The sequence below is a fragment of the Amphiprion ocellaris genome, chromosome 13 (genome assembly GCF_022539595.1).
Source record: "Amphiprion ocellaris isolate individual 3 ecotype Okinawa chromosome 13, ASM2253959v1, whole genome shotgun sequence".
In the NCBI taxonomy this organism is placed as follows: Eukaryota; Metazoa; Chordata; class Actinopteri; family Pomacentridae; genus Amphiprion; species Amphiprion ocellaris.
The window spans coordinates 8,406,187-8,431,117 of NC_072778.1; the positions used below are offsets into that span (position 1 = coordinate 8,406,187).

The following is a 24,931-nucleotide window of genomic DNA, read 5'->3' on the forward strand; positions in this document are numbered from 1 at the left end:
TCGATCTATGTTCCAGCTCTCATGTATGGTCATAAGCTTTGAATGGTGACTTAAAGAGTGAGATTGTGGATATATGTGGCCAAAGTGAGTTTCCTCTACAGGGTGATTGGACTCAGACTAAGCGATAGGATGAGGAACTCAGACATTTGGAACCTTTACATCAAAAGGAGCCAGCTGAGATGGTGTGGACATATGATTAGGATGCCTCCTGGTGTGACTTCCTTTGGAGGATTTCTGGGTACACCAAACCGGGAGGAGACCCTGGGGGAGATCAAGAATCCACTAGAGGGATTACATATCTCATCTGGCTTGGAAGCACCATGGGAACCCCTAGGAGGAATTGGAAAACGCTACTTGGGGGGAGAGATGTCTGGAATGCTCTGCTTTAGCCTGCTCCCATCACGACACGACCCAGAATAGACATGAGATAGCGGATGGAATGGATGAACTGCTAAATCCATTTTGAAATGCATGGCTGATGAGAAGAAAACCAAATTCGCAATAACGGAGCACGAGTCTGGTGGCTGCATTGCACTGCGGCTGGATGAGGCCACTGTTGAGGGGAAGTGTGTTGCTCGGTCTCTTTTGTGGGCATATAGGACATATCACGTCACAAAAATAATTCTTTATGTTACAGTTAGAGGTCTCAGATCTCTCACTGCATTTCCTTTTTTGTTCCTTATAAAAACTGTTGAAGCAGCTGTATCATTTCATAGCCTCTCATTGCAGAATAACCTCTCCCTTTACCTTAGAGCTTCAAAACTGCTTGGCATTTTAGAACAGAACAGATAGTTTTATCATTCTATGTTGGTTTTATAACATACTACTGAACGTGATTTGGTGCAACACACTTCATAGTTGCACTCATGACACATGGAAGCCACCCTGACCAATCCAAGTCCTGTATATTTGGTCACTAAGCACCTCCACTCTAGCAGCTAGAGGTTTAGTGTTTTGCTTAAGGGGAGCAAAACAGCACTGAAAGTTTTCATTAGGATTTGAAGTATTAACCTCACAGCCTGGATATGCCTCTCCCCCCTCAAAAACCAGATGTCATTTATCTAGGTCAGTTACACATTAACAGCACAAGGGATTAGATAATTGATTGAGCACACATTAGTTTTCTATTCCAAAATTAACTACAGAGTCATTTGTGACCCCACAGTTTGCATTAGTGAAAGTTTCTTTTATTTTCCTTATATTGATTGTGTTAAATGAGAAATATATTATCACTTTTCAACCTCAGATTTAACTCTTTAATCTGACATATGAGCAATTTCATTTTTTTCTTTTAATGAGTTCTTTTATAAGAGTAAATAATGGGTTTCTGATTTTGAAATGAAACCATTTTTCTCCGCTTAAAGTATGAAAAAGTCCTCCATATCAGGCTTTCCCCAGATGCCTCGAGAGAAGACAAGCTCGCCTGAATATTACAGGCAGGCAACTATAGTAAACAGTAACTGATCAAAATGCACAAGGCTTCAAAAATAGCTGGGGGCGGACGTTGTGTTGCAGCCCCTCTGCACAAGGACTAAAAAACAATCCCAGAAAAAAAAAACAAAACAAGCTGCTGTAAAAAAAAAGAACCACAAAAGAAAAACAACACATTCCTCCCAGATGAAAATGTTGAGAAAAAAAGAACTATAACATAATCCCATAGTTAGTGGGATGTCTGGCTAGCTGGGAGTGTTTCTTTTTTTTCTTTTTTTAAGTGAGAAAAACTGAAACCAGCAATGAGCAGTGGGTTGGTCTGTGGGACCACGGGGACATTCCTTAGGATCCAAACAGGGAGGAGGGAGTGGGGTTAGTGTTGGGTGGGAGGCCTCTGAGGGGTCACACACTGGAATGTTTTAGCTCGCAGGTCATGCACTGTTACATTGTTCCCTCGCCAGCATAATCCACATGTATGCACACAAGGCATGCTGGGAACAGACTTCTGACATGCACTGTTTGGAGAGTCTCTGCCCGGCAGAAAAGGCTGGAGGACTAATGTGGTGACAGAAGAGCAAAAGGCAAAATAGTGTATGAACAGTCGAGCAGGGAGTTCTCATCGCTTTAGGTGAAAAGGTCTGGTTCCAACAGAGAACAGAGGAAACCGTTTCATATGGAACACTTTAGATCTGATTTTACAGGAAGAAACACAAAACAAAGGATAAAATGAAGACAAGTTTTTTTTTTTTAAAAAGACTTTTAAAAAAGACTAATAATGTAAAATAAGATGAGAAATTTTCAGTTAACTAAATTTAAATTTTGTATAAAGAACTGCTGTATTAGTGTGTGTTAAATATGAATGTTTTTTACACAAGTGGCAGTAGATTTGTCCAAGTAGTCGAAGAGAGAATTTAAAGAAGGAAATAACCTTTTGCTTTACCTAGGACTCTCCATCAGGCAGTTAGAACATAAGAATCCTCTCAGATGAGAGGTGAAACGCCTTCAGAGAACTCAATTAGGTGCAGTTTGATTCGTTTTAGCACTTAGATGTACCATGACCTGTATGACTGAGAATCTTTACAGAGAGCCTTCTGGGCAGCTTTGAATTCTGATTAAGTGTTTGGTAGCATAATTATGCTTAGGTGTCAGCATGCCTCAAATGAAGCAAGCTGGAAGATGTGTCAAGATCTTGAGGCTGCCTGCTTTAACACCCCTGACTAAAAGCCAAGTCATAGTTTCCACGTCTGAGTACTCTGACAGCTGCAGATTTAGTAGCGGATTTAAATTCTCATCTATCAATACTAGAATTAAATGTATGCGTGAAGAGACCATGCATGTGTACCACAAAACATGATGGCTGCGTTGTTTATTGTGTTTGGCTGGACAACATGAAAGAGCCAGAAAGAAAAAAAGCACAAAATGACCATCCAGTTTACTTTGCTGGCACATGCACAGTTGGCATGCTTGCAGTCCACACTGTCTTAAATTTTGTGGCGCATGCAGACAGTCGCAGGCAAGGGTGGATGATGAAATTTACATCACAAAGGTTCATGCGGAAAACATGATTTGGCTGTGTGGTCAGACAGTTGCAAAAAACTTGTTGGGCGTTGCCCTGTCCAGGAGTTTCAGATGGCAAAGAGACTTTTTAGCATTTTGTCTGAAGGATACAATCGAGATTCTAAACTTAACAGAACTTGGTTTGATGGAAGGTATGATACATAAGTTTTATACTTAGAGTAGAATATCAAATGAGTGATTCTCTGATATTTCAGAGGACCCTCTGAAGAGTTTCCAGCAAAATTCTACGTTAATATCAATCAACTAAAACTAATAAGCGTAACTAAATTTCAGTCTGCCTATTAACACAGTTTTAGATGTTTCAGACCATTCATAAAGTATGTAATTTTTATTATTCATTGACTTTTTAGAATAAATAATTCCAGTCAACATATGTTAATAAGGCAGAGTGGCTGCAGGATTAGAAAAACAGATAAAATTCACAAAGCTGGCAGCTCAGTGTTAATCTCCCACTCCTGACCACAACTGGTGCACACACTGAGGAGTTACCACTACTATATAGTCTGCATTTGAAATTCATTTAACTGGAATATCAAGCTCGATGTGACACTAATTAAGTACCAGCAATGCGTGCAGAAACTCACCTCAGCTGATGCTCTCGCAGGTTGGACAAAGCCTCCATCCCATGGAGATAAGAATAGACGATCTCCAGGTCCTGAGGAAGAAGAGTAAAGATGATGTCAAACAGAGGTCTCAAAAGAATATCTGGTGTTTATTAGAGCTGAAATAATAAACTGACTGATCAGTTAAGCCATGGAGAGAATATTAAGTGTCATAACATATATTTTATATTATATGCACATTAAATAAGCAATGAGTCATTTTATTAGTTTTTGAAAAGACATACTTTCAAGTTGCTTCTGCCTTTTCTGTTACATATGACTTGTGTTTTGGACTATTGTTCAGACAAAACAAGGTAATATGTAACCCTGGAGTCTAGAAATTAATAAATCGTGATGGGAAGGGTTAGCTGTTTTATGACATCGCATAGACTTAAGGATTAGTTGAAAAAAATAATCAGCGGTTGGTGAAACAATGAAGATAACTGGTAGTTGCGGCTCTATTTTCAAGGCTGTGGCACAAAATGATCATTAACACATGCCACAACAATTATTTGACCAGTTGGTCTTTAAAGTTATGAGAAATACCAAAAATAGTTGGCCAAAAATAAGGAACTACATCTTTTAATCATCTGTCATATCTAATGGACAGTCAAAAATCCAAAGAAATCACATTTTACGGCATAAAACAAAGGAAACCATTCAATTTTGAAACCCTGGGACATTCTTCTTTGATAAATTACTTGAAAAATCAGCCTAACATCAGAATCAAGTGCTTAGACAGCTGACCATGACAGCATTACTTAAACAAAATATTTCAACAAAATCCACTGAAACATGGCCAAGTTATGATTATTAACATCTACACTTAAAATGCTGGTTTTTCACGCCACAGTACACAAACTGTCTACTCACACAACAGAAAACATTTCACAGGGAGACTGTCATTGATTTGTGTGGCTTAACATTGGGATACAAAGTAATAAAGCACCTCGCAGAGACAAAATAAAGAGAGCTGTGCTGCACAATTATAAACTCCCCATTCAATTACTTCATCAAGTGACCCAGTGAGTGACTCTCAGATTGTTTGGCCTGAATCCAAGTCAGAGGTGAAACAAAGTGGCCCTCTCTGAGAGCTGGCAGCCCGCACAGCTACTCCACTGTCTATTGGTGCACACTGGGGCACTGACTGTGTGTTTGTGTGTCTTTTTGTGGTGCAACGCTGGCCGAAGCCACTGGGAAGCCTTTGTCGGCAGCAACTGGAGGTAGATGTGGCGACAGCAGAGCGAGGGGACAACAGAGAGCTTGTGTTAGAACCTCGCCAGACACACAAACACACATATGAAACCGCACAGAATGGGCACCCTGTCTCCGGGTTATGTTTCCAAGAGCCACAATCATAAGCTTATTGAAAATTTTATGAAATGTTGACCACAAAAGCTGAATAACACAGTTTGTGCTGGTTAAGTGTCACAAAAAGTGAGTGTCAGTGGAGGAGGAGGTGTCAGAAGACCCCAGGTTACAGGCTTTTGCATGGTCCATTAGGGAAAGGGGAAACACTGAATAAAACAACAGTAAGTAATACTGTAATTGTATTTTCACAACAAGACATTACTTTTCATAAAATACTAACGACAATACAAAAAAAGTGGTTTGACATCAAGCTGAGGCACCGAGTAGGGTCAAGTCTTCACAAAATTGGTCATAATTAGTGATATTTTTGGTACAAATCAAAATCTGCCAGAGTTTTTCCTGCATAGTAGAATTTTTGACACACCGCCAAGAAGGTTTTAGTTGTTAACATCACCAGTGCCAAAATGATAAGAATAAAGGATAAAAACAGCAATTCTATTTTTAACCAGAATTACTAACTGGGGTTTCATTTACTTGATCATAATAGACATTTTTGTTCATTAAATGGTCAGAAATAACAAGAAAATACATTGATTTCTGAAATATAAGATAATGCACACTCACTGCTTTTACTGTAAATAGACGGATCCTGCTTACTGCTGTGCATTAGTACCTCTCAAACTCCCATTCAGAGCCAGAAACACAGGACGATGGAATAACAAAACGAACAACAGCAAAAGGGAAATACAATCCCCACCAAAATGGTTCTGTCTGTTTACTCACTATTCAAATTCAAACATAAAAATTAAATGTATAATTAGAAACAAACAGCAAATCAATGGCACACTCAGGAACAGTGCAATAAAATCTGTGATCACGACTTATTACAACTAACCATGTGAATCCACTATAACTACAGGCGGTAGATTAATATTCAGACTGTGATATGAAACTACAGCACTGGGCGTTGGTCCCTTAAAATCAGCCTAAACTCTTTTTTATTTGAGTTTGGCTTTGATCAAATAGACACAGAAAGAAACTTGCATCCTCCAGAGGGCTGCCTGGCCCTGTTACATCACACAGTCATCTTCTCACTAACCAAATCCTTATGTTCAAAGTGTCTGTGGTCAGAAACACAATGAACAGGAGCAGTGGTCCAACAGGGGGTGATGTTAAGACATTTACTGCCACCTAGTGCCGCATCGGGGAACTACAGCTTTGATTAACTTGGCTGATTTCAGACATGAACCCAGAATGTCAATCCTGATGATGGGTTTCTGCAACAAATGCAAATTTTAGGTCAGTGTGTAGTTACCTACATATAGTGGGTGACCATCTGAACATTAAGTTTTCAATAGCAAGGTGTTTTTAAAATTTGGCATGCATTAACTTGAACTTGTTTTATGGCCGTTATCCGGGTTGCTTTCTCCTGATTAGATCCTTACTTGTGTTGTATGTCCATTGTGGGATGCTGCTGTTGACCTTCCTCCAGCCCACTGCTTCCAGCTGCCCATTTACACCAGTCTACTCTGTATCGCCCTCACTATACCTGATATGCTCATCTATATACTGTTTGAATTTTACTACCAGCTATATATGTATATATGTAGTATATTTAATGCCAAAGCCATACACTATAACAGTAAACTTTTGAATGAATTTCAATGTTAGCTTGTACTTTGTACGTATCATCTATCTTATCATGCATGTATCCAATTGTGTCTTATATGTTCATTGTTCCCCACCCTCCTCTTCTTCCATCCCTGCCCCCTCTCCACCTCTCTACCCCTCTACCTCTTCTGTCCCTCTCAACCTGCCAGCCAGCAGGCAGATGGGTCCCCCCACATAAAGAGCCGGGTTCTGCTCAAGGTTTCTTCCCTGTTAAAAGGGTGTTCTTCTTGCCACTGTCGCCTTAGGGCTTGCTCTGGGGGTTCAGGCATATGGGTTCTGTAAAGCGTCTTGAGACAATCTGACCTGTAATTGGCACTATATAAATAAAATTGAATTGAATTGAATTGAATTGTATCTACTCTCAGATGTATGTCATTTTGGATAAAAGCATCTACTAAATGAAATTATAGAATTGCAGAATTAACTTTTGAAGAAATTATTTCATCTGGTACATTGGTCTGGCTTAACAAATCTCTCTGGGTGTTAAAACATTTGCAAATCAGTGACATACTGTAACTCCTACAATTTTAAGTAGGCTTTTCAAAATACTAGTGTGCACTGCTGAACACTGTAAAAGTAGTAAAACTACTCATGTAAGCATTTACTGTGCAGCTGTGTGTTGGTGTCTTGTAAAACAATGTTGTAAAAACGTTCTTAGACATAATGTCTTTACATTTATGAAAAGAATCTATGCTAACCACTGTCTCTGAGGTGGTATGGTGGTCCCAGTGGTCAAAAGCACAAACCGCATAACTGCAACATCACCACTTCTCTAACTGTGCAACCACAAAGGATCTCTGCCAGGAACCTGGTTGCATTTCATCCCCCCTTTTCTCTATCATCTTTAGCGCTACATGCAAAAATATGTGGAAAAAAGTACTATGAAAGAATATATTCATTTCTCATCTAACACCAGATACACATTTTATTATTAGAAGAAAATGATAGAAGGAAGATTTCTTATTCAGATTTTATGAATTAAAATAAAACTAATGAAATACAACAAATGGTGAAGAGTATTTAGCTCCTGATTACCACTATATAACACAAAGAACATTTGCAAGTGCTTACTGTAAAAGAAAGGGATTACTTTAACTGCTTAAGCACCAAAGGTACAATAATGTAAGGGACACCACTAGATGGCAGTGTTGTGAGTTATTTTACCCTCTCCACAGTGACATCACAGTGAATAACACTGCCGCTGAAACGCAGCCTCACACGGAGAAATATGCAGAACCATCAATTGTGGCTTCAGGCTCAAATATTTCAGATTGACTGTATGGAAAGAATGTAAAGGACCCCATCTTTTCCACTCCCTGGGCCTTACATTTTCCGGTCTGATTTTCTTTCTTTTTCTCTTACTGGTCTCCGTTTATAGTGAGCACAAACAAAATCACCACAAAGTGCACAAGAAAAGGAAACATGAAAGTTCCAGGGTACAGACAGGAGCATAAAACCCAAAGCAACCTTCAATGCTTTTTAATGTGCTCCATTTGCTTTATTTTCCAATTCATCCCAAAACAAAGGACCTCGCATGAACTGCAGCTACTCTAAAAGCTGAATTTTATGCTTTTGCGTCTTGCGTACCAAGATCAAAAGTGGAGCGTGTTTGATCCATGCTTTTAACACCATTTAAGTGGCGCTTGCTTGGTGTTAATTCACATCTTTGGCTGAGAGCAGGATCAACAATCTCTCATAGAACAGAGGCAGGAAGGAAAAAGAATGGTGGGTAGCAGAAACTGGGACACGCTGATGAAGGCTGCATCCAGCCAAAATTCGGCTCATTGTGTGTGTTGAATAAAGACAAAGCTTGTTCATTTTTTTAAAAACTGCTGGCAGCTCAAACTCCCAGGCTACACCAGTAACACCATCTAATCCCTCCCCCTTCCTTTTTACAAACTAATCCTTCCAGGAACACAGGTGGCCCTACAGGAGGTAAAACATACCAAGATGCTGTTCTTAATGAAACCTTGGGGATACTTCAAAAAGCTGTTTGCGCAAAACTATCCACGGCATTCCTCGCATACCAGTCACATACTGCCAATCTCTCTGTAAACTTCCCCACTTATTTCCTGGATGCAGCAAAATATGTCACTACTTTACACCTTTGTTTGTAAGACAGATGGTAGCAGTGCAATGCAGCCAAACGAGTGGAGGCATTTCCTCTCTAGGATACAAATTAAACAATAGCAGGCCTTGTCTTCCCTGTTTGAGGCCTGAAAACACACACATACACACACGTACACACACATTGACCAAGGCGTCCTCCATTTTCCACCCCTTGTGTTAGGCCCCAGAGGGAGAGGGTGCAGTGTTGGGCCTGTTGCCAGCCTGTTGAGTGGCAAGCCATTCAGTGTGCAAAGAGAGGTCAAGGAAGTTGTGATGTTTTCCCTGCATTGTGTTCATTACGACTTCACAGAAAACCAAATAAAAACCTAAGGGTGCAGTGAAAACACATATAATGTTGCATGGAAAGATACCATTCTAAAAAAATATATATATATCAGTGACTTAAAAGGATAATAGGACTGTTTCTTTTGCTACATATCTGGATTTTGACATTAATGGTGGCAAAAGAAAGCAGACTTTTTTCGAAGACTTCAAAATGTTGATGTTGACGCTTGGTTCCTGTGACGTGAATCCGTGGAATCATACTGACATGAATCTAAATATTACTGCTACAGTTACTGATTAAAAACTGATACACAGAATATTCTCTAGATTAATTATCTGATGCATTAAATATTGTAAAAAAAAAATGCTAACAATTTCTCAGATGTCACAGCAATGTCTTCAATTTGCGTATTCTAACACTTTCACATATCCAATTACTGCCATGTACAACAAAGAAAAACAGTAAATAGTGGCATCTGAGGAAGCTGGACCCAGACAGCATTTGGCATTTTACTTGACTGAATGACTCATCAATTATTGAAACAGTTCTTTAATCTTCTGTTGATTGCCTAATCAATTGATGAACTGATCTATACTGCAGCAATGATCTAAATAAGGAAATAAATAAAGTGACTAGGACAAGGACGTGTTGTTTGTTGCCTGACTAATGGATTATTCAATTAACCTTCTCGGCAATAATCCCAGACAAAAAAAGGAAAAACATGCACATCTTAGAATTCAACACTGCAGCAGTCAGAAATGTAAATTCAGTATTTGTTCGGAGAAATTCAACAGCTATGGGTCACCCAAAACTATGGTTTGAGAACAGCTCTGCTTTTCTTATCTCTTAACACCACAGTGTCTGTTTGCCAGATAGGATAGCTTTCCTCTGGCCAGGCCCTTTCACTGTGCCACAAATGGTCAATCCATTTATTCATTTGGCTCTGGCTGAGTGCAGATAGCAGACCTCTGCATTCATCTATCACCCACTGCAGACAAACATCAAAGGAAAGGGCTGAAACATTTCAAAAACAATGGGACACTGCAGTAGCGGTAAAAAAACGGGTCTCAGGTAGGGAGAAGGAGGTGAAGGACATTTCTGGATGGCTGAGTATCTGATCAGTGCTCGGATACCAGTTTTACAGCATGTGCATGTTTAATTTGACCCGATAAATGACCAGTGTTTCAGTTTAACAACCAACATAAAAACAAACGATTCAAAACCAGAAAATCTGTGAATAGAAAGTGTTCTTAAAGCAGCTACAAAAAAGGGAACAGAATTAATAAAAAGCCAGATCTGTTAATGAGCGTCAAGAGACAGAGCCAGCAAACTGTTGGTACTGATGTAATGTTTTTATATTATGTAGTAATGACTAATTAAGTGCTGCCCAGCCATAAAACCCGCATAACGGCTGGTTCGGTGATGCACTGGCCTCACTGAGTCACCCAGCAGAGTAAATCAATGATCGAGTCTCCTTTGTTGATAACATTAACATCTCCAGCTGTCTGCATTAGTGCCCAGAAGCCAGCCTCTTGTCTAGCGACTGTCGAGGAAATCCTTCAGTTGAGGGATCCCAGCTACATGTTTGAGCTGCAAAATGTTGCTTTAACCTGAAAAAATCCAATGCCATACGTTTTTATGTCAAGAATAAGGGACTGATGCTGTGTACGCAGTTTCTTGAATGCAGAGAGAGATGTGAGATTACAGTTTTAAGACAACTACTTTTCAATATCACATTTGCCTCTTATTCTTGTCTGTGTGTAAGGTTTCTGGGTATGGTGAGTTACTGGCTTTGCTGGTAGGTGTGGCTGATCTAACAATCCTTTACTGTGGATGATCTTAAAGACACATGATAGGAGATTTTCATAGAAATCACACAGATCATGTCAACAAGGGGAGCTATGAATAAGTATTTTATTCACAGTTTATTTGCTGGTGTTTCCCTACCTGCAGGCTCACCACTTCACTGCTGTTTTCAGTGTCATTTAGCTTCCTTTCCAGTGGGTTTCTCATCCCACTGACAGACTCCAGGTCCACCATCTTAGACGTGGACCTGGTGATGGTACTACTTGTTCTGCTCTCTCTAAAGTTCACTCATGAGGAGCTGGCTGACTGTCGTTACCAGTTGCAGCCCAAGATGTTGGATTTGGAGTTCATTCGTAGGACGAGAGACCCAGAGGAGCAGTAGCTGAAATCAAGGATTCTCACAGCCGAAATACAAGACAGAACAAGACAGGGGTAACAGTTACTGAACCTTTGGAAAAATGTCCAAACGACAGATATATTAATCACATTTTCTAGTGAGAACATTGCTCATAAAATTGGAGCAAAAACAGAATTCTGATATTTGTAAATTAGTCCTTTAGCCTAGAGTTTGAGGGACAGCCCTGGTATCCAGGCAGTAACAAGTACAACTAATCATTCGATACATTCATAGTTCAACTGGCATGTGGGGAGAATTTTAGTTCAGGTTGTGAACTGCAGAAAGACCATCGTATCGTCTCTGGACCAGATTGCCCAGAGCTTCTTGCTAGCCTCATATTGCATTTTGTGGTAATGTTTCAGATGCTGGAGTGTATTTGTGACATTCAGATATGGTATAAAGCATTGTGTGAAAAGCATGTGCTTCTGGCTGTCAGTATATCTGAATCTCAGAACTGATGTTAGAAGAAATAATTTGTTCCGGACCTTCAATGGAATGATTTCTTTGCACCAAGACTGTCATTATGTTGCACTTCCATTTCTTCACTCGCACAAACACAGCATTAGATGCAAGAAGCATCCTCTCTAATAGAAGCATGGTGGAACTGATGCAGCTACAAATTATTTCCATAAATGGTTGATCCGACAGTTACTATGTTTTGTCGATCAGCAATTTATTTAGTCGGTCAAATGCCAAAAGTGACCTACCAGCATTTCTGAAACCCCAAGATGACACATTTAATCATTTTGTTTGTCTCATAGTCAAACATTTTTTTTATTAAAAATGAAGAAAAGCAGAAAATCTTCACATCTGAGAAGCAGGGACAAGCAAGTATTTCTCATTTTTGTTTCATTTAACAATTGATTACTTATTTGTGGTCATGGAAGTGTGAGACTACATTATAGTATAAATGAATGTCACACATGGTAAACAATAATCAAGGACCACAATGAAAAAATAACTGTCAGTCAATCTTTTTCTGACTGCTAGTCTACCAAAGTAGCCAAAAACGCCCATCAGGAATGATTTTTCCTATGCATGTAAAACCAAAGAATCAGCTCTTTTGCCAGTTGTACAGCTATTCTTATCAAGTCAATGTGGAGAAGTATAAAGAGGCAGTATGAGAGAGAAAAACCACTGCGGCTGCCTACTGTGAGGCATATGTACCTCTGTCAGCACTGCCAGGCAACTTGCAAAGAACTTGTCTGAAAGAGTTTTCACAGCGAGTAACATCTCACTGGCAAACTGTGAAATTTGACAAATTGTGATCATTCCTTCTGTCCAGGGTGGCGCTCAGAGGAGCCGCCAGCGCTCGGAGTTCAAATGTGGCAAACTGAAAGAGCATGACACCCCCTTTTCATCATCACGTACATTTTGGATCTCTTTGAGTTAAAGAGCAGTTTCACAAAAGTGTACCTAAACAAGAAGATGATAATGGAACAGAAAAGTACTGATAAAACTTCAGAAAATCCTTGACTTGTGGTTGAAAATAATGTTGTCAGTAATGGAGTCTAATTAGAAAGTGCAGTAGTACTACACTTTCTAATTTGCAAGAGACTGCAAGCAAGAGGCAAGCTGCATTTTACCACCGCTCGCCTCATTACACCCTCCCTGTCTAAGATGCTTACAACCTTGATCCCTGGCAGTCAAAGAAGGAATGGCCTTTCTAATCACGGCACTTTGTGCAGGGAGGATTTGTTGTCGTTCTGTTTCACAAAAATAGCTGCGAAAAGCACAAATTAATCCCCCACAACTTGGGAGCGAGAACGACCTAGTTTTATAACAATTGCTCATTTGTCACCGCGGGGAGAGCTTTTCACTTCATACCTTCACCCTCTGAACTTTACTGTGGCCGCTTCAAGGTTACAATCAAACAACAAGGATGGAGTATGCAAAAACAGCTCATTAGGGCTGCATAGAATGACTGGAATGAAAGAAATTTGATGCTAATTCCTGTTACGTGAAGTGTGAGATGACTGGACATCAGACTTCCTATAAGACTTTTTTCACTGTCAGGCAGCAATGGAGATACAAATGAGGAGCATTTGTAATTTTAAACCTAATTACAACATACTTCTAATTTGAAAAAAAAAAAAGCTTTCTTGTTAATCATTAATTAAGTCTTTTATTCAAAACTTTTTTGCAGCTAATAACCATGTCATGATCCTCAGCATTCCTGTGAAGTTCTGAGCTCTTCTGCGTTTACCTTTCTATGCCAATGACCCGTCATTTAAAGAAGCATCGGTATTCCTGGATCCCATTTCCCGTGACAGCACAGGGGCCATCTTGGGTGTCGAGATGGGGTGAGGCTTGAATTCCTCAGATGACACCGGCTAGATGTCTCAGTGTCCACCCCAGTAACCGACACACAAGCACACACACACAGAGGGCTGAAAGAGGCCATCTCAGTCGTGCCTCTCACCCCCTACAGCACTAACCTATGGAAAGTACTATATAGCACACCAAGTGGAAGAAACATGTGGGTCATCTATTAGGACTGTGCATCTGAGGGCTTAATGGAACACTATCAGTCCTAAAGAGATACTAGGCCTGCAACTAACCAGCGTTCTCTTTAGAATAAAAAACTATAAATAAACAATAATAATCCATAACCTTTAAGCTAATGAGATGAAAATCAAATTGTCATTATCACATATACTATAGCAGATTTTATTTGAAGACTGTATGAAAATGATCTCTTATGCTTAATGAAAATTAATGAAAAGATGAAGACAATCAGCTTACTGTTATTTTGTAGTACTTATTTTGTAGATTTTACTGTTTCTATTTACAGTACAGTTAACACAAGTAGCTGACTGATATATTAGTTAACGGACAAAAAAAACATATAATAGTGTTTTTTTAGCAAAAATGTCAAACATGTTCTCTTCTTAGTTTCTCACTTGAGAGGATTTGATGTTTTTCTTTCACTGTGCTGCATAAAATTTAGTTTTTAGAGTGTTGATTTAACTAAAAGTGACATCTGAGTCTCTCTTTTAAGGCTATTAGAAGGCAAATTTCACTATTTTCTGAGATCTTCAAAACTATTTTTTGAATAAATCGGTAATTAATTGTTGTTTAATCAAAAGTAAAAATAATTGTTACTCGCAGCCCTATTTTTCAAGACAACACATCCAAGTACACTGTCTCTCAGGTCTTACATGGCCTCATTCGTTAAACTTCCAATTGTCATTTCCTTTAAAAACAAGCACAAAGGCTGCAAAATCCTTCAGTGCCTTTTCCAAATTCTTCACCCTGGCCTTTAATGCGGCTTTGAATGAAATGAAATGTCAGTCTCATCAATGTCTGGCTGTCTGATAAAGAGCATATGTCTGCGCTGCAGACTGAATAACAATTTCAAGTGTGTGTTGGAGAATAATGAGGTGGACAGAGCTGCTGTATGAGGAGGTAAACAGCCTGTGTCAGTGTAACAAGGTAAACAGACCACTGGGAGTCAGACAGCCAGTGCTGAAGGTTGGAAGGTCATGTTGCCTACGGTGCAGTATCTGCTAATGGCAATATATTGCATTATATTGTCAGCTCAGCACAAACGCTGCAGCCTGTCTGTGTCAGTGTGCCAAGTGGGACTGAGGAGGACGGCCCCCCTGAAGCGGACAAAACAGCAGCGAAGGCAGTTTATTCCAAAATGTGCACAACATTCATCATACACCTCAGGGCCGCAGTATGATGCTCCAGCGGGTGCCACTCTGTGCATGTCTGTCTCTGTTTGTGTTAATGTGAGTGTGTGCATGCCAGTATTCCCTTGCCTTTGTTTGTACATTCCCTGTGTTAACAGGGTGGCCAGCAGCTGTCCTTGGATCTCTATTGACAGAGAGTGTGGGATCTGCTGGGTATTTTTATCCATTAGCCTGTGTGAGAGAGCAGGTGGAGGCTTTGTGGGCTACAACAAGGTCACACAGTGACGAGCGACGTTACACCGCTATCTGTGGCTTTTCTGGCCAACGTTGAGGTCTGAGTGGCCAGTCTACAAAGACACAGCATGTGGTGATTACAAAAAGGCATCACTGACAGAAAGGAATAGCTTCCTTTCTTCAACACAACATCCATTCCTTTGGAAAAAACACATAAGCTGATCTTAATCCTTCAAAAGAGCCCACAAAATACAAAAGATTGAGGCAAACCACAAATTATCCTGTTACGTGGAACTCTTTATAATGTGGACTGATTAAAAGGTGAAAATCTATAAACATCCTCAAAAGTTTCCATCAAAATTCTCGGATTGTCCTTCATGTTTTGCCGCAAAGACTGCATCAAAACCATGTGCCACTTGAATGAAATTGGCACATACTAGACAAAGCTAATTAGCAGTCTTATTAACATTAAGTACTTGGTGTTAACTCAACAGGATAAGCCAGCAGAGCACATGGTCCTCACCTTCTCCCTCTCTGCCTCGGCTGCTGAATTAAGCACTGAACAAACAATTACACTTCCGCTGCCACCTGTTCAGACGTGTTAAAGCAGAAGGCAAGACTCTTCTTTGTCTACACGAAGGCATCTAATACATCCAGACATCCTCCCCTTCCACTTCTGTACACAAGCTGGATGCAATTTATTAAAAAGAATTACACCTCTGAATGATGGTGGGTGGCTGAAGTGGCCAATGGAGCAGAACGACTCCACAGTCACACACAAAATTTAAAAGCACTTGGGAGCTGCTGTTTATTTCCCACCGTGGTCAGGCAGCTGGTGGACATGGTGGCTGGTTGGAACGGGAATCAGGGAGGCATGTGAATGAGCTTAACAGCACCTACTTGAGCTGCCTGCCAGTACAAAACCCTCAAGAACTAAAATGCACTCAGTCTCTTGAGGCATGCAAATCAGATGCAAGTCGGCATGCAGAAGTAGCAGCAACTGAGTTAGTTTCATAGCAAGAATTAGGAATTACAAGTGTGTGTATTTCATTAAAAGCAAGCAAAACTAGGTTAGTGGGAAGCATGTCAACGCAAAGGCCGTGGGGTAACCGACCTCTCCAATCCATCTGCTTTGATCAGTAATGCAGCCAGTTGACACAGATGTTGGTTTGGAAGTGAATGAGTGTTTGTGTCTTCAGCCCAGCATGTCCAAAAATAGAATTGTGCAGCCAAACCTTCAGCAACCTCATCTAAAGATAAAGATCGTGCTATATGGAGAGTCAGCTTGAGTATCATCATGGAATGTCAAAATATATCTTGCAGTGTTAAGAATGCTTACAGCTGCACTTCACTATGTCACTTTGATGGCTGTATGACAGCATAAAAATACACCCTCCCTCTCAAAAAAACTAACTTTCAGGTGGAAAAGTAAAGAAGGTTTCACAGTCTTTTTGCTCAGAACACATTCAGCATGACCTCTAGTAGAAAGAAATATCACCTATGAATAAATGCTTTAGTTTCTATAACAAGTACAAACGTTTGTTTGTTTGCCAAGCATCCAAAAAACAAGAACTTAAAAGTCAGCATTTGGGAAAGAACTGCATTGTTCCCGAGTACAAGTGAAGAACATTTTATTAATTAACTAATAAATACAAGCATAACTTACAAAGGGGAAACTGTGCAAGGTGAGAAAAGGCAGTTTCTTGCTTTAAGCCCCCATACTGTTTACTAATTCAAACGCCGCAGTGAGGACAAAAACACTGCACTGCTGTCCTTGAGGATAACAACAAGATAACTGGCCCTTAAGTGAGAGTGAACTTTCCTGCATCAGTATGGTGGTGTTTTAATATTATCCACACAGTGTTAGTCAAACCACACCGAAACAGGATCTCACAGCTATCTAATTAGCACTGAATGTTATTCGCTGACTCAGTCGCACCCCGTAATACCAGAATACTGTCACACAGGGCCAGAAGTCAGAGCTATCCACAGCATCACGAGAATAAATTAAAGATGTGGGCTTAAAATATTACACACTCAATGAGTCTGATGAGAAAATAAAGTGAAACAGACAGTCAGATATAACTGGTCTTGAACGAAAGTGCTTTCAGCTGTTCAGAAATTAGTGAGTTAAGCATTTCTTCAAATGTCCCTACTATTTATGCAAACCAGTGCAGATGTGTGCCACTTCTTGAGAACAATTCTGTGATTAAAATGAGTTCCCAGTGCAGACAGAATTGCAGGGTCCACCTTAAGGAAATCCTGAGGTGTAAAGTTCAGCTATTGAGCGTCGTTTCCTCACCATATCCACTTGTATGTTTTCAAACAGGAAGGCATCAGGTTAGAACCTGCTTCTCTAGCTGCTTTATACTATTTACTAAGATGAAATTTATACTTGATACCCATCTGGATTGGCCACAAGTCCAGATTTCAAACCAGGAATCAGAACAGTCTGTCGTTGATGCAGACTCAGTGTAAGCAAACAGCCTCAGGTCGGCAGCCTCCTGACACCACAGACACCACTGTAACCACAAACACACTCTGACCACAGCCTCATTCAGAGTCAACCACTGTACTCGACTATAAACACGGCATCGGCACACATGCTGTAGGTCTGCACAATTAATAATCATGTGTCAGAATGTAAGTGTAGAAATGGAAATAACACATTTTCTAATAGTACATACTATTTTTCCTCAGCTGTAAAAGTAGTATATGTGTTGTTTTTACAGTATGCAAAGTGATCAGTCTCCTTGATAGACAATTATTCTCATTATTGACTGAGCAAATATTTATATTAGATATCATAAATTTGAAATCTACACTTCTATAAACTGTTCAATTACCACAAGAACAATACTGCTTTTGCCTCTTTCAAAAGCACTCTAGTGATCATTAACCAATTAAAACCACAGTCCAAGTAATTACAATTATATCAAGGACTAATAATCTTGATATCTTTAGAAAAAGCGTCACCCTTATTTTAACCAGCTCCAACCACAACAATGGCTCAATGTGGATTCAACGGTGGACTTTGACCAAGCTGGACACAAAGGGACCTCTCAGCTCTGTCACTGAACCTCATCGAAGCAGGTCCGTACCCGGGAACAAAGCCAACTGTCTGGCCAAATGAAACCCGCCCCATCTCGCTCAAACAAAGGCCTCAAAGAGGTGCAGCTCAATCATCACAAAGTTACGCAACACAATATAAAGATCAATTCATGAGAGCTCAAAGCAAAAACAAGAAGAAAAAGGTAGCGTGGATATAGTGGGCTAGAGATGTGCTTTAATCTTCCTGGGCCAAATGGCTTGCTTGGTGGCCTAAATGATCCAAAAACGCTTGGTTCAAGCCTCCCCCCCTCCTTTTTTCTTCTGTCCAATTAACTTGATACAAATGGAAGCCAAAGGCTGGAGGAGAGTTACTAATGAAATCCCCCAGAGTTCCACAATGGGAGAAAAATAACACTGGTTCCCAACTGCCTGGGTTCAATACTTTCCTGCGACTGCATCCATTTGGTTTGTTTCCTAAAGTGTAGAGCCATTAATCCAAAACCTCTCCCTGGTGCATTTGAAATATTTATGAAATTCAATAATCAATCTTTTACATCTCTGCGTCTTTCTCCTATGGCCTTCTGCATTAAGTAATTCCAGCATTACAATGCTACTCTGGCTGCTGGTTGCTAGGGAACAACCAGAGAAACTCTTTCTATCGAGAACAGCTTTTACACAAGCCAGATTTCTCTTTTTCAGCCCCCAAGGAAACACTCCCTGGTCAACAGCGGGACACTGGAGTTTGTTTATGAGAAATTTTATGTAGAATCAGATGTACTATTCTCAGGAGCATTACTATGTACTATTGTCAGGGCATTACAGAATGATGTATTTTAGTGGGTAAACCAACACTCATGTTAACACATCTGATGATGGTGTCTTAGCTGAATGTTTTAATCAGATGGCCTTCGACTTTAGCAGCTCCATTTTGTTCACCTGAAACGTGTCATTTTCAAACACAAGAAAAGCACAGCCAACATTGGAAAATAAAGTCGCAGTGCATTACACATTAAAGAAGGCTGTCAAATATTAATAATATGTGCTCCTTGGTGCACAAAAGACACAAACTGCAACATGAAATATGTGTGTGCTTGATATTTTAAGGAACTCAAACACGAAATATTACTGAAATAAATATTGCAATCCCGTGCAGCAAATTCCTAAATAGATTTTAAATGCAATCTTGGCAGCATTAGTGGTCTCATGTTTGGAGCATTTCCAGAGGGTCTCTGGGCTGCAGTATTATCAGCATATGAACAGCATGTTCCCTCTGAGCTGGGTGCGAGCCAGCAGCAGCGTCTTTGTTAGTGCCTAGATGACATTGTCATCTATGCTCTTTCATGGTTTGTCATGACAATGGAAAGGGGTCTAGCGCCTGCCTGTGCTAGGTGCGACTCCTCACCTTTTCATCTCAAAGGCTGCGATTGTCACACTGTAAACCTTCAATTCAAAGGAGACAATGACAGTGTTGTTTCTAAAGGTCGACGGGGAGAAAACAACACTTGGATTAATGTGAGCTGATGATGCATTTGGTGAGGTGCCCGTTAAGGTCACTGCAGCTGCTAAGCGATAGCACTTAAGTTGATAAAGGTAACAATGTCGCCTGTTTGGAAATCATGTTCAATAACTAAGTACAAGCTTGAGCCATGCATTAGGGTCACTTCTCAAAGCCTGCTTAGGATCCATGAGTGTCACTGCTTAGCAACTGATCCTGGCGGTCTTGTGCTTAGCATAAGTGCCACATTGGTGCACCAACCTCAGTTAGTCTTGAATGGACATTTCCTGTTTACAGAATTGCCTTATGATCCCACCCAAGGCCTTTCACTTCACTCAGACTAAAATAGGCCTCAGCTCCAGACAGATGGGGATTTCAGGCTATATCCTGAGGATGTTTTACAAAAGGAACATGGTGGACCATTGTGAGCTTTTAGAACTTCAGTCACCAGTTAAGGTTTTCCCTTTCCTTGGCCAAAATATAAGTAAATCAAAGTTACAAGAGAGAAAACTGTAAATCTTTTCCTATTTCACAATGTAAATTCAATGCATTCTCTTGGGGTATTAAAGTACTTCATGTTATACAGGTCAGTTTAATGGCAGGTTTAATCACAATTAGTTTTGTCATCAGTGGCTTTTATCTTCTGTTAGAGAATATTGTTGCGTGTACTGATTTTTTTCCCATTAATAAAACATTTTATTGTTTATAAAATGAAATCACATCTTAGAACAAGCAGCGAAAATTGTAAAAGCCTGTAAATACTCTCAAATCTGGCAATGGTATATTAAATGAATATTTGATGCTCATGTACCTGCCTACCTTTCCAAATTAACAAAAAAGCTCAAAATAAATTATCTCAGTTTTGTTTTTTTTTTTCCTTCTCGATAATCTGTCCTGGTTCTTTTATTGCAATTATCAGCCTTTTTCAGAAACTGAAGTGTAAAATGAGACTAGGGTTAGATTGCATCTCATGGTCTACAATACAAGCCTTTGTCTGATATGTGCACACATGCAGTAGGTACAATTTAGCTAAAACAGTTGTTCCCAGTGCGGCGACAATTTAATTGGTATGATTTTAACCGTTTTTGACAAGCACAAGCTGGTACTAACAGAGAGTCATTGTGTTGGGTCTGCACCATACTTGCTGATGGATTCAAAGTGCCCAAGCCTATAGGGAAGCATGCATGAATGGCCTGCATCTTTCTCTCCTATTATGATCAAAATACAGTCCACATTTAGTCAGGCCTACACAGGCGGGCAGTGCGAGAAAACTATCACATAAGAACTCTGGCGCAGTGTGAGTCACATATATGATGAAACCAAGAAAACACCATAAATAAACACCAGAACTTGACACACTGGACAAGGTCACATTAGAATCACAAAGCTGTCTTTTCAAATGACATTTGTAGCAACAATTAGTCACGCTGGTTAAGAACTGTTAAAATTTGCTTCAGCAATCTCATCAATCGTAAACGTCAGTCCTGTCAAATTCACTTATAATATTCCACAAATTGCTGAGTGACAAAACTCTTTGCTTACAATACAAATAAAAACCAGTGACAAGAAAACCAACTGAATGTTTCATTGCGACACTCGAGTATTTTTTTCCCTTGTGTACATGATGTAAGCCATATTTTCCCTTCGACTCCTTCTGCATGCAGAAATTGAGAAAATAAAACAGATTTTTTTGCTAATACAACCATGGGGACTATATCAAAGTTGACATCTGATGGCCAATTAAATGTATATTTAATTGCAAAACATTATTGCCAACACCTGTGTAAATGATACCTTCTCAGAGGTGTTTTCATTTTGTTTAACTCATTTCACCTCTCCGGTAGGACATTGACCCTGTCAGTGCGTACGGATTGTTGCTTCATTATTATCAGTGAAGCATAGAAGCTGGTAACAACAGCACGCAGTAGCTAGCATAGCTACCACCCTCTTCATAATCAATAGCCTAATCAAGACAATATTGGGTTATGAATTTTGTGTAAATATCAGACAACAGTTCACTCAATTTATTCCAAATAATAAAAAACTGATTAAATGAGTTTAGAAACTTAAAAAGAACACATTTTCATTGACACTACACGACATATGTAGCCTGTTTTTTTTTTTTTTTCAAGTGATGGAAATATGTTTACAGCATCAACCATCACTCGCTGCCCTTGGTTCTGAATCATTTCTCATCATCTTTAGTTTTCATTTCATACACTTGCCACAGTATCTGACTAATCTGCAATAACGAGCATTCAGTCTTGACACAAAATCACATTAGTGGTATAAATGATGAACATTGAAAATGCACTGAGATTTTTGCGGCTAACAAACTTGCAGGACAATCGTGATTCTGACATTTTCACAAGTGTTGCAAAACAGCTTTGTTACTGTGACTGATTCACCCCTATTGTGTTGTCGGTTCAGACTAACGCCCCTTTTCTCAACAATACTTTCCTCCTAGAGTGTAATGTGTGGCCTTTTCCAGTGCATGTTTGCTTACACTGACGGCAACCAAATTACTCAATCACAAATAAGCAAATACCACTTTAAGAAGATTGTACAAGTATTAGCCTTATGTAAGCCTATTTTTGATGCTTGGTCTTTGCTACATCAAGGCTACATAACACATAAGGAGATCTGCATACTAATCGTGGCTTGGATGATTAATGAAGAGGGTTTGGTCTCAGCAGGAGTGGTTTAAGTGTGAAGGAAATATAGGGCCATATGGGAAAACGTCTGGCAGGGAGTGGACGGCTGTTTGAGGTCAGCCGAGGCAAATGTCAATTAGCCTGGTCAAAGTCTGAGGCGCCGATGAGCTAATGCTGTTTAATAAATAATACTCAGCTGTAACTGACATCACAACATTTAGAGAGAAATTACAGCTGGAACGGTGTGAGAAAAGCATACCACAGTGTCACCAGAGTGAAATAAATGTTGACTGGGCTGCAAGGGCAATGTTGCATCATGGCAGTAAATATGTTTCCACAAATTTCTCCCCAAGGAAAGATCCTAAAAAATTCTGGGCACACGCAAGCTCTCTGGTTTAACACTAGGAGACAGCATCCTGATAATCTCAGACTGGCACCCAAGCAATCTGCACTCAGAGCCGTTAGAAAGAGAATGTAATTGGAGGTTCAGTTCAAGCAAGCTAAGATAATTATGCCCTTCATCCCAAAAGCAGGAAGCAGTGAGAAACTGTCAAACATTCCAGCAAGAATCAGATTACGTTGAGGCCTTAGTAATGAACGGACATTTTCCCTGATGGGCAACAGAGGGACAGAGGGCTGCAGAGTTGGAAACGTGACCAGCCACAGGTTAGACAAACCCTCAGGGACCAATTACAAAGATAAGGTTTCAACAAGACAGATATCGTACTGCAGTTTGCTCCACTGCACACAGGATGTGGAACAACAGTATTCCTAATCACAGATTTATAAACAGGGAAAATGCTTGCAGTCTTTTTAGACCGTCCACTAGCCCTCATATTTCTGCTGGCAGAACTCAACGACTGCTGCTGCAGCAGCAGTTTTCACTTTTGACAACAGCATCCATTTGCATGGACAGCTGTTTTCGCTCATGCTAGTGTTGTAATGAATCACCTTTTTTAGCTCACATGGCAAGTAATCACCTGCCTACCACCGGCACAGCTGTTAATAAACCACAGTTTGCATGAGGCATGGCAGGCCATGTTAAGATCAAACGCACAAGCAGCAAACCGTAGAGCTTCACAAAGTCCTCACAAAACAATGTGATATCAGCTGTGGCATGGTATGTGACTGATAATGTTATCAGAAAAACTCCTCTTAACGCTTCTAATCTGTCAACATCCTAAACTTTCACTTCACAAAGATCCTGACCTTCCTTAATCTGCAGTGTATATTTGATATTACTAGAAGGGGGTGGACTTTCTTTGCACTCTGACAACAATGGGCTGGTGGAGGGAGATTAACTTTATGACTTCAAACTGATTGGCTCTTACTCAATGATCACAAAATGCAACATACCTCTGCTGTGTATCTTTTCAAAAATATACTGAGCTGACTGTACCTCATCTATGAAAAGCAATTAGGGTAACTATTGTCACTAGAAGGGCTGCCACTAATGATTATTTTCACTGATGATTGATCTGTCAATTTCAATTAGTTGTTTGGTCTATAAAATGTCACAAAATGGCTCAAAATGTTGATCAGTGCTTCCCAAAAACCCAAAATGGTATCCTCAAATGTCTTGTTTTGTCCACAATCTGAAGACTTTAAGTTTACTGCCATAGAAGAGTAAAGAAACCAGAAAATATTTAAACTTAAGAAGCTGGAATCAAAGAATTCTGACTTAATTTTTATTCCAAAAAATGCTCAAAACATTTAATCAATTATGTAATAGTTGTTGACAACTACTTAATTGTATCTATAGTTACTGTGAAAAGGCTCCCTAAGCAGCAGACAGACACACCAGGTTAGGTCTAATTAAAGCTTCCTGTGTCTGCGATGTACCCAAAGATCTGCGCAACGTGGATTCCATAAACAGTCCAAACCAGCAAGAGTCTGTGATGACCCCGCTGCAAATGTCCATGTGCAGCTCAAAATTTGTGACCGCACACACACCAGACCACTACACACTGCATACGCTAGGAAAACAAATGGTGCTCAAAACAAATGCTTAGTGTAAGGAGAGGCTGTGTAAGGAGATTCACCATCTCTGACGCCTTTATTTTTCATTATTAAATCAGATGTGACTGCCCGACTTAGGAAGAGTTTTCATTTGTACATGCTTGCCATCACTGGGAAGTTCCAAAGTCTGAACAAATCCTGTGCTATGTCCACTCACTGTGTCTGGGACTGGAACAATTTCTGGGAGCAGGTTACTTCATAGCACTTGGCACACATGAGGAATGATTATTTGTACAGTCCTACAGGACAATCTGTAACAATTTGTTTTGTCCTATAAAAAGTGAAAAGTCACATCCACTTTGTTTCAAAAACAGAGAAAGTCCTGTGGGTTTTTTGTGTTCAATGTGCGGGGAAATACAACTGTCACAACACATACCTTACAGTATACTGTATTATGAATGACACCACATGCTAGTCTTCTGTCTGTGGTCAAAGACTGTGTCAGTTAGTCCATGGGGATGCAAATACCATGAATTGGCCTTTGTGTATCGCTGAAACAGTGGCATTAAAAGTTGCAATTATATGGCTAGTCATCCCATTATATTTACTTCGGCTATTTAATATGTCCTCACTCTATCCATGCACAGCTCTAAAAGATTTAGGAGGCTAATTCAAAATCAAAATTCAAAATCAAACCTTATGTTTTTGT

The 24,931-nt window shown here is 39.8% G+C and overlaps 1 protein-coding gene across 8 annotated transcripts in view; it reads right to left on the reverse strand.

Annotated features, from left to right (window-relative positions):
* The window catches only part of rapgef2b (Rap guanine nucleotide exchange factor 2b), a 118,396-nt gene that overhangs the window by 85,358 nt on the left and 8,107 nt on the right, over positions 1-24,931 (reverse strand). For all 8 annotated transcript variants that reach the window (XM_023279858.3, XM_023279855.3, XM_055016413.1 and 5 more), the window contains exon 2: positions 3,594-3,664. In XM_023279858.3, the coding sequence (XP_023135626.1) occupies positions 3,594-3,664 (71 nt within the window). The remainder of the gene's footprint in view (positions 1-3,593; positions 3,665-24,931) is intronic.